This window comes from Mobula birostris, chromosome 1 (assembly GCF_030028105.1).
Source record: "Mobula birostris isolate sMobBir1 chromosome 1, sMobBir1.hap1, whole genome shotgun sequence".
In the NCBI taxonomy this organism is placed as follows: Eukaryota; Metazoa; Chordata; class Chondrichthyes; order Myliobatiformes; family Myliobatidae; genus Mobula; species Mobula birostris.
Window position 1 is genome coordinate 116,073,088 of NC_092370.1, and position 9,988 is coordinate 116,083,075.

Genomic DNA, 9,988 nt, shown 5'->3' on the forward strand with positions numbered 1-9,988 from the left:
CAAGTTTGCGGATGACATGAAGCTGGGCGGCAGTGTTAGCTGTGAGGAGGATGCTAAAAGGATGCAGGGTGACTTGGATAGGTTAGGTGAGTGGGCAAATTCATGGCAGATGCAATTTTATGTGGATAAATGTGAAGTTATCCACTTTGGTGGCAAAAACAGGAAAACAGATTATTATCTGAATGGTGGCCGATTAGGAAAAGGGGAGGTGCAACGAGACCTGGGTGTCATTATACACCAGTCATTGAAAGTGGGCATGCAGGTACAGCAGGCAGTGAAAAAGACGAATGGTATGCTGGCATTTATAGCGAGAGGATTCAAGTACAGGAGCAGGGAGGTACTACTGCAGTTGTACAAGGCCTTGGAGAGACCACACCTGGAGTATTGTGTGCAGTTTTGGTCCCCTAATCTGAGGAAAGACATGCTTGCCATAGAGGGAGTACAAAGAAGGTTCACCAGATTGATTCCTAGGATGGCAGGACTTTCATATGATGAAAGACTAGATGAACTAGGCTTATACTCGTTGGAATTTAGAAGATTGAGGGGGGATCTGATTGAAACGTATAAAATCCTAAAGGAATTGGACAGGCTAGATGCAGGAAGATTTTTCCCGATGTTGGGGAAGTCCAGAACAAGGGGTCACAGTTTGAGGATAAAGGGGAAGCCTTTGAGGACCGAGATTAGAAAAACTTCTTCACACAGAGAGTGGTGAATCTGTGGAATTCTCTGCCACAGGAAACAGTTGAGGCCAGTTCATTGGCTATATTTAAGAGGGAGTTAGATATGGCCCTTGTGGCTAAAGGGATCAGAGGGTATGGAGGGAAGGCTGGTGCAGGGTTCTGCGTTGGATGATCAGCCACGATCATACTGAATGGTGGTGCAGGCTCGAAGGGCCGAATGGCCTACTCCTGCACCTATTTTCTATGTTTCCTTCAATCAGTGTTGATCTGTGGCAGCAAATCTGCTTCACCTCAGTAAAAAGAATTGCTATTTCAATTCCTACCCTAAGATTCAAACATCTCCAGAATTTTTCAGGTACTGAAAATTGTAACTCATTTTTCTTTAGGCTGGAATAGTGTTCTGTTTTGATTTCTGTGTTCAACTGAAAGCTGGACTAGTTTTTAGATGAGCTGACAACAGCAGCTTTTCCTTCATATGTTGAATAATCTCAAAAATGTGCACATTCTTTTCTGGCCTAATAATTCATTAAATTACTTAGAAATGTTGCCCACTTTTGGTCTTTCTTCACAGATGGCCTGGGATTAATTGCTGTTAATTTCCCTTCCATTGATTATCCAACTACAACAACATAAATGAATATAGCATCTTTAATGTAGTAAAATTTCCAAGCTCTAACACAAGATCATTATCAAGCAAAATTGCCACCAACTACTCAAACCAACATTAGAAACTGTGACCTAAAACTATTGCTTCCTAAAGGGCAGGAGGAAAGATGGAAAGACAAGTGGAATCTAATGTGGAAGAATGCGAGGGTGTGCACCTTGGTAGAAAAAAAATTAAAAGGTGGAAGATTTATTTTTAAAGGTCTGAGAGGGCTGTTGTGAAGGATGTGGGTGTCCTGTCCTGTACATGAATCACTGCAAGTTTAGCAAGCAGTTGGAATGGCAAATGACATATTGGCTTTGGAGACACAAGATTGCAGATGCTGGAATCTGGAGAAACCATTGAACTGCTGTAGTAACTTAGTGGGTCGAGCAACATCTGGGAGATGGAAGAAACTATTAATGTTTCAGTTTGAAACACTGCATTAGGACTGGAGGAGAGGCGAGATGGCCAGTATAAAGAGAGAATATCGCAAGAGGATTTGATAACAAATAAGGAGACCTTGTTTAGAGACTTGGTCATATTTGAAATTGTGTGTCTAATTTCCCTGCTTAATGAACAATATACTTGTGATAAATGAAGTGCAATAAAATTCATTAGAGTGGTAACTAGCATGGGCATTTGACCTTTCAAGAAAGATTAAATGGTCTGGGTCTTTGCTCTAGATTTTAGAAGAATGATCTCTTGCCAAAATATGTAACATCTATAGAGGGTCTGACAGGGTAAATGAGGATTTGAAATTTCCTAAAGCTGCAATGTATAGAACCAGGGACTTTTCATCTCTAAATAATGGTTTGGTCTCAGGATAGAGATAAGATTTATTTTTTCACCCAGAGGAGAGCAAATCCCCTGAAATTCTCTGCTTGAGTTGGCTATGAATTCCCATTTGTTCACTTTATCCAAAATAGTTCCAAAGACTTTTGAGTATTTAGGAAATCATGCAGATATGGGGTTAGTGTGGAGAAACAGTACTGAAGTAAAAGATAACCCATAATGTTTTTGAAAGGCAGAGCAGATAGGAAGAAATGAATTACATAGACCTGCCATTTCCTATATTTTTGTTTTTAGCAGGATTAGGGATGGACTTCCTGAGTTTGAGGCCTAATAGGTTCCTCCTGGGATCCCCAAAAACTCCAGACTTCAGCCAGTTCAGTGCACCTTCATTTTATCAAAAATGGCTTGACACCATTATCTTGAGGATAATAAATGAAGAACGTGCCAGCAACAGTTTTAAAGCTGAAGACATGAAAGCTGTTGGTGGAGTATTTAAAACTGGGAGTATATAATCAGCCACATTTAAAAGATCACCAAATTCTGATGGAGACATAAGAGACTGCAGAAGCTGGAATCTGGAGCAAAACGCAAGATGCTGGATGAACTTGGTAGGTCAGGCAGCATCTGTGGAGGAAAATGTGGAGTCAACATTTCAAGTCAAGGCTCTGCCTTTGGCCTGGATCTGTGATGAAAGAGAAAGATTTTGAGGAGCTTCTATAAAGCAGCTGGAAAGGCAGATGGAATATAAGGTGGAAGAATGTGAGTTTATGCATTTTGTAGAAAATTCCAGATGTAGAGTCTTGTCTTGAAGCATTGACTGTCCATTTCCCTCCATAGATACTGCCTGAACTGCTGAATTCCTTCTACTCTTACAGAATTCTAATGATTGCTGTTCAAGGAATTTTAAACCATGAATGAAAACTAACTTTAGAAACAAGCTGTACTTGAAAATAGTATCCTATTGTTTGGTAGTATCACTTCTTTCCATTGGATCCAGTGCTGCACCTTGGTTAAGTTTTCTTTGCTGGTCTGCTCTCACACATAAAAAACATTGCCTGTCACATCTTTTGGCATGATTGATATGACATTTCCCAAGCCTAGATTCATCCTTGCCCAGACATTTGGAAATCTGTCTGCCTGAATGGGTAAATGCGATTTCACAAGTGTCAGCTTCTTTCTTCCTGCTTCTCTGATTTTTACACTAATCACTCCCTTCCCTGACTGTCTTTTTCTGCCAATGGTGACTCCCTTTTCCATCCCTTGTGTATGCCTCTGGAGAAGAGAGCTGAGTTTAATAGTTAGAGTCATAAAATACTACAGCACAGGAACAGGCCTTTCAGCTTATACAGTTCATACTGAACTGTTATTCTGCCTAGTCCCATCAACCCGCATCTGGAACATAGTCCGCAATATCCTTCCCATCCATATACCTATCCAAATTTCTCTCGCTTTGCAATTGAATTCACATCCACCATTTCCTCCGGCAGCTCGTTCCACACTCACACTCGTGAAGAAGTTTCCCTTCAGGTTCTCCTTAAATATTTCACCTTTCATCCATAACCTGCGTATGACCTCCAGATCTAGTCTCACCCAACCTGAGTGGAAAGAGCCTGCGTGCAATTATCCTGTCTATACCCCTCATAATTTTGTATATATCTATCAAATCTCTTCTCATTCTCCTACACTGCAGGGAGTAAAGTTCTAACCTATTCAACCTTTCCCTATAACTCAGATCCTTAAGTCCTGGAAGCATACTTGTAAATTTCCTCTGTACTCTTTCAGTCTTATTGATGTATTTCCTGTGAGTAGGTGAGCAGAACTGAACACAATACTCCAAATTTGGCCTGACCAACGTCTTAAACCACTTCAACATAACAACCCAATGCTGTACTCAATACCCTGATTTATGAAGACTGATTGGTGAAAGGCTCTTTGCAATCCTATCTACCCGTGATGCTACTGTCAACAAATTATGGATCTGTATTTGCAGATCCCTTTCTTCTATCACATTCCTCTGTATCCTTCTCACTGTGTAAGTCCTTATCTGGTTTGTCCTCCCTAAGTGCACCAGTGGTGGATATATGGAATGCTCTGCCCCAGAAGGCTGTGGAGGCTAAGTCTCTGGATGCTTTCAAGAAAGAGATGGATAGAACTCTTAAAGATAGCAGAATCAAAGGTTATGGAGCTAAAGCAGGAACTGGCTACTGATTGTGGCTGATCAGCCATGATCACAGTGAATGGCGGTGCTGGCTCGAAGGGCCGAATGGCCTACTCCTGCACCTATTGTCTATTTCACACTGATTTGCATTAAATTCCATCTGGCATTTTTCAGCCCATTTTTTTTTCAGCTGATCTCACTGTGAGTTTTGATAACCTTTCTCACTGTCAACTGCATCCCTTACCCCTTCTTGATGCCACCCACAAATTTGCTGATCCATTTCACCACATTATAATGCAAATCATTAATATAACTGACAAACAATGGACCAGCACCAGTCTCTGCAATGCTGTGTTTATCTCCCACCTAATCATGCTTTCAATAAAGGTCGTACTCATCAAGCTGATTAAATTATTAGGACTGAGAGGAGAAAAGATTTTTCATTGTCTTGACTACCAAAGAGCTCAATTCTTCGGTGTATTCAAGATTAAGTTTGTCTGGGCCTGACCAAATAAGTCACCAATGGTACAAGAGATTGAATTTGGATCATTGTCTCAGCTAATTTAGAAGTTTACTGGGTGCACATTGGCTGCTATGATTCGCTCATTGCAACAGAGCCTAGACATCAAAGAATGCATGTTGGATATGCTGAAGATATGTAAGTCTTTTCAGTTCAATGTTTAATCAAAGTAAAACCTTTCCCTGTTTCAGGCTATGTCCAAGCATCCAAGCGTGAGAAGAAGTTTGCCACTTGTGCTCCTGACCACTCGTATGCTGCTCTGTGTGAATGCTTCCGACGGGTCTTCATCTATCGTCAGCCCTCACCTGTCCAAACCGTGCTGTACAACCGAAAGGAAGCCAGGCATGTAGGGCAGGTTGCCAAGCAGCAGGTTGCAAACTTGGAAACCAATGACCCAGTATTGGGCTTTCAAGCTACAAATGAGAGGCTGTTTGTTTTAACAACAAAAACTTTGTTTGTAATTAAAGTAAATGCTGATGGCCCTCAGTAAAACCATTGCGATAATTCACAGGCTTTGGGACTATGTAAAGCCATTTGTTACAGTTCTAATTTAGATAAGCTTTCCATAATTACAAAACACATGCTGTTATCTGTTCATGTAGCTCTGGTTGTCTGAATTATTACAGGCTTTATTCCTTTCAGCAGATCACTGCACAAATGCAGCAGATTGTGTTACTTAAATTGCACATTTTAGTGATGCATAATTAAAAGTGGTTTCACACTTTGAAATGCAAATATGAAGTTTCAGTTTGTGCACCAAAAATGCTATGTGTACAACCCTGCTGCCTCAGAGTAGAGAATAATGTATCTGTGGAGTCTGTACCTCTTCAAAGTATGATGTATGGCCTCTCAAGACCCAGAGATTAGTCTAGCTACTACTTGAGGCTGAAAATTTAAAAAAAACAAACTGCAGATGCTGGAAATCTGAAATAAAACCAGAAAATGCTAAAAATTCTTAGTAGGTCAGGGAGAAACTCGTGAAAGAGAAACAGAATTAACAACGGAACTTTTATAAAGATAATGCTGCACCTGTGCGTGCAAATGTTGCCTGACTTGCTTAGTATTACCAATATTTTCTGGTATTCCTATACTACTTGGAGCTCCTAACAACTGGTATACATCACAGATCCTTGATTTTGCAAAAACTGCGACCCTGGTGCCCATTAAGGACTATGTCAGTGTCAAGCACCTTTCGCTACTTTTTATAGCAAACAACAATTAACTCAGATTGGATCAATCAGAAGTGCGCTTATTTTACTTGCTGAAAGGGAAGACCATCACCGCAGAAGAGCTGGTGATAGCTTTGGGGGGGAAAAGGACCACATAATCACTCCTTTATACCTAAACGTTAGCTTCAGTTCAAAGACATCTGCATAATCAGTGTTCTTGGCATTCTTCCATTAACATAATCTGCTTGTCTTTCTGCATTTTGTCATATACTCAAGATCCATCAGTATAATGTTGCATGAACACAATTAGCAAAGCACTCTGGTACAATACAGGTTCCATTTTGTTACTACAAGTAAAATACATTTTCACATTCCCTCCTTTTTGTCATTTCATGACAACTCTACATTTCACCAAATACAGTAATTGAAATATGTATATACATATATAGCAATGATGCGGTTTCAAAGCTCTTAAGTGTCTAATAATTCTCTAATAATTCTCTAAGAATAATTCTCTAAGGTAATTCTCTAAGAATTATCTCTCTTTATCTGTCCACTTCAATGAATACCCATTCCTTTCTTTAATATTCTCTCCTTCATCCTGTTATTTCACACAAAACTCGTAAAAGAATTATCAAACATTATTATAATACCAATAGTTATACCTTTTGCCCTCCCTGGGCCTCCTTTCCCATGATCCTCTCATATCCCTTTTGCCCTCCCTGGGCCTCCTGTCCCATGATCCTCTCATATCCCTTTTGTCCTCCCTGGGCCTCCTGTCCCATGATCCTCTCATATCTTTTTTGCCCTCCCTGGGCCTCCTGTCCCATGATCCTCTCATATCTCTTTTGCCAATCACCTGTCCAGCTCTTGGCTCCATCCCTCCCCCTCCTGTCTTCTCCTATCATTTTGGATCTCCCCCTCCCCCTCCCACTTTCAAATCTCTTACTAACTCTTCCTTCAGTTAGTCCTGACAAAGGGTCTCGGCCCGAAACGTCGACTGTACCTCTTCCTAGAGATGCTGCCTGGCCTGCTGCGTTCACCTGCAACTTTGATGTGTGTTGCTTGAATTTCCAGCATCTGCAGAATTCCTCGTGTTTAAGTTATACCATAATACAGAATAGTTGCCCACCATCCTCCCAGCGCTTTGAATGGTCACTATCCTCCTCGCTGAGTATAATAGCATTCTTTCTGCATTGCTACTGTACAAACAGCCATTAGTTCTGCCGGCATCTTGGACGTAATCAAGGGCAAATGTAGTTTCATTCGCTAACTTCTCCAAAGCTGAAGTTATGTTAATCAGTTCCCAGGGCAATCTCACAGTCCCACATTCCAGAAAGGCCATCATTCAGAACCTCTCTGCCTCTGTAATGGATCTTTGGTGCTGAGGATGGTGAGGTAATGATGCCAACTGTCATTTGTGGGGGACTAATTAGGCAAGATAACCAGCAGCCCTCCACTTCCCCTCCTACTCGGGAAACATGCCCGGCAACCACATACCCAATAAGTGCCATTCAGCAGACTTGGAGTAGTGAGATTTGTCAATTCTATGCATGTGCCTTTACTGCTGCTCAGATAGAGGTCCTTGCCCTTTCAAGTGCAGTGACGGGTTATCTGATCAATGCCCTTGGCCACTGTGCTGGACAGTTTCATACCTATTCTGGCTATACCAATCATGCTTAAAGTGGGGAACGTGCCATCCATTAAAGCGCTCATAATGGCAATCCGTGTCTGTCCTGTCCTGCCCATGCTGCAAGTCTCCCCTCTCCACGCTACTGATGTTGTCCAAGGGAAGGGCATTAGGACCCATACAGCTTGGCACCGGTGTCGTCGCAGAGCAATGTGTGGTTAAGTGCCTTGCTCAAGGACACAACATCCTGCCTCAGCCAAGGCTCGAACTAGCAACCTTCAAATCACTAGACAAACACCTTAACCACTTGGCCATGCCAAGTATATACCAAGACATCAGTTAGTTCCAGCATTGCCAGTACGAACAGGGCGATCAGTGCGGTGTTGAGGGTTCTTGTTTTTATTGGCTCACAGTGCGAGATGTGTATCCACGATGGTTTCCCTCTTACCTTGATAGCTATATTAGTCACCACCAGTACCCAGAATGGTCCTTGAAACCAAGATTTCAAATAATTCTTCCTCTTAAATGTCCAGACAGCCATGTAATATCCAGGCTCTACGTTGCGACACTTTGTGTCAGCCATCAGTTATTGTGCTTCCTTCACCTGTTGATACTTGGTGCTACTTTTTGTCAAGAATACACATTAGGCCAACATCCTTTCATCCAAGTTATGTATGACAGTTTACTTAACTCCTCGTGGTGCATCAAACGTCAGGCACAATGACTGTCCCATTATGATTTTGTGGGGGAACAATTGAGTGGATCTATTGGCTGTGGCCCTAATTGTCATAAGGACCAAAGGTAATATGTTTCCACCTTAATAAAGTTTCCTCATACATTTTACCAAGCTTGTTTTTAATCATTCCATTCATCTATTAAGGTTGCCGACTGAGGATGGTAGCTACAATGGAAATGTTGGCCAATCTATAAGGCCTTGCATACTACTGTTACTTTCCCAGTAAAGTGTGTACTGTTGTCGCCAGACAGTGTCCAAGGGATCCCAAACCTTGGGGTGATTTCCTTCAATAAATATTTAGCTACTGTAATTGCATCATTCTTTCTACAAGGAAATGCTTCAACCCATCATGGAATAAAAATATCAATAATGAGCAATACATATTTCTATCCTTCACACGGAGGTAATTCTACAAAGTCCACCTGTAAATACAAGAACGGTCATCAGGGGGTGGAGTAAGATCTGTCCACCTTCACTAGTTTCCTTGGATTTTAATAAAATACATATCATACATTGTTCACAAACTTGATTTACAGCTTCCGATAAACCAGGGGCATACCATGTTTGATTTGTACGATCTATCAATCTCTTCAACCTCCAGGAAAAGATTTCCAGCTGAGTCACAAGAAGCCGTACATTGAAGATAACAGTGCCAGTTACCAAGTTTTAGATCTAAACAGATGTTAGAGAAATTTATGGGGGCTGTCAAGACACTCTTGTGAAAATGTTCCAACCTTCTTCATAAGTGAGTAGTGAGTAACTGTCACTTCTACAAAATGGCTTGACTACTACTGAAATAGTATAGTCTACAATGGCTCACTGGTGTACGCACATTAAGTCCCTCAGGAGTGCAGTAATAGTAGCTTGCATTTTTGCACAGTTAGTCTCTTGCACTTAAGTTTGTCGACACATCCGGAGAAAGTAGAAAGGTATGATGTAAATCCTGGTCTCCTATCCTAACCTCTATCGGGTCTGATTTCGGGACATTAATAGGCTATTACAAACTATTACATCACAATAACTTCAGGAGTTCAAAAGGGTTTGTACATAAAATGATGTCAAACAATAATGAGGTGCTTCTGAAATGTAATTACTGTATATATTACATAGCTAAATGGAAGCAGCAGGTGCTGTATAATTGAAATTTAAAAAGCTTGAAATCTTCAGGTTAGCATCTGAAGAAACAGAACATAACATTCCAGCCAATGACCTGTCATCATATGAAAACTCTTTGGCTTGAACTATTAACCTTTCCAACACACTCATGTGGCCTGGGTGCTATTGATGTTTATTCCTGCATTGCAGCATCTTACAGGGCTGTGAAGGTGCATGAGACCCACAAGCCACTGAACCAGACACATGAACCTGACAATAAATGGTTGGCAGTTTCCCTTGGGTGAGGATTGTAGCTCAGAGAAAGCACATACATATATGAGTCAGAAGATATGCATGCTCTACTTCCACCCTACAGGCAAACACTAACTGGTCCTGTAGTGTGTTTAGTCCTATAGTGTAGTAAAACTGGCTGTATTATTGGAAGGAAGAAGATGCTGTGTTGTAAGGTAGTCTAGAAGAAGGCACTACTGTGAGAGTATTGCATTGTGAAAGAGGCAACACTGGGAGGGAGAGTGCTGAAGAATGTACATTGGGTACAGCA

At 41.2% G+C, this 9,988-nt stretch overlaps 1 protein-coding gene across 3 annotated transcripts in view; it reads left to right on the plus strand.

Annotated features, from left to right (window-relative positions):
• Positions 1–8,438, plus strand: part of nudcd1 (NudC domain containing 1) — a 182,514-nt gene extending 174,076 nt beyond the window's left edge. For all 3 annotated transcript variants that reach the window (XM_072260768.1, XM_072260776.1, XM_072260785.1), the window contains one exon: positions 4,988–8,438. In XM_072260768.1, the coding sequence (XP_072116869.1) occupies positions 4,988–5,286 (299 nt within the window). In that variant the 3' untranslated portion in view covers positions 5,287–8,438. The remainder of the gene's footprint in view (positions 1–4,987) is intronic.
• Positions 8,439–9,988: the final 1,550 nt, after the last annotated feature.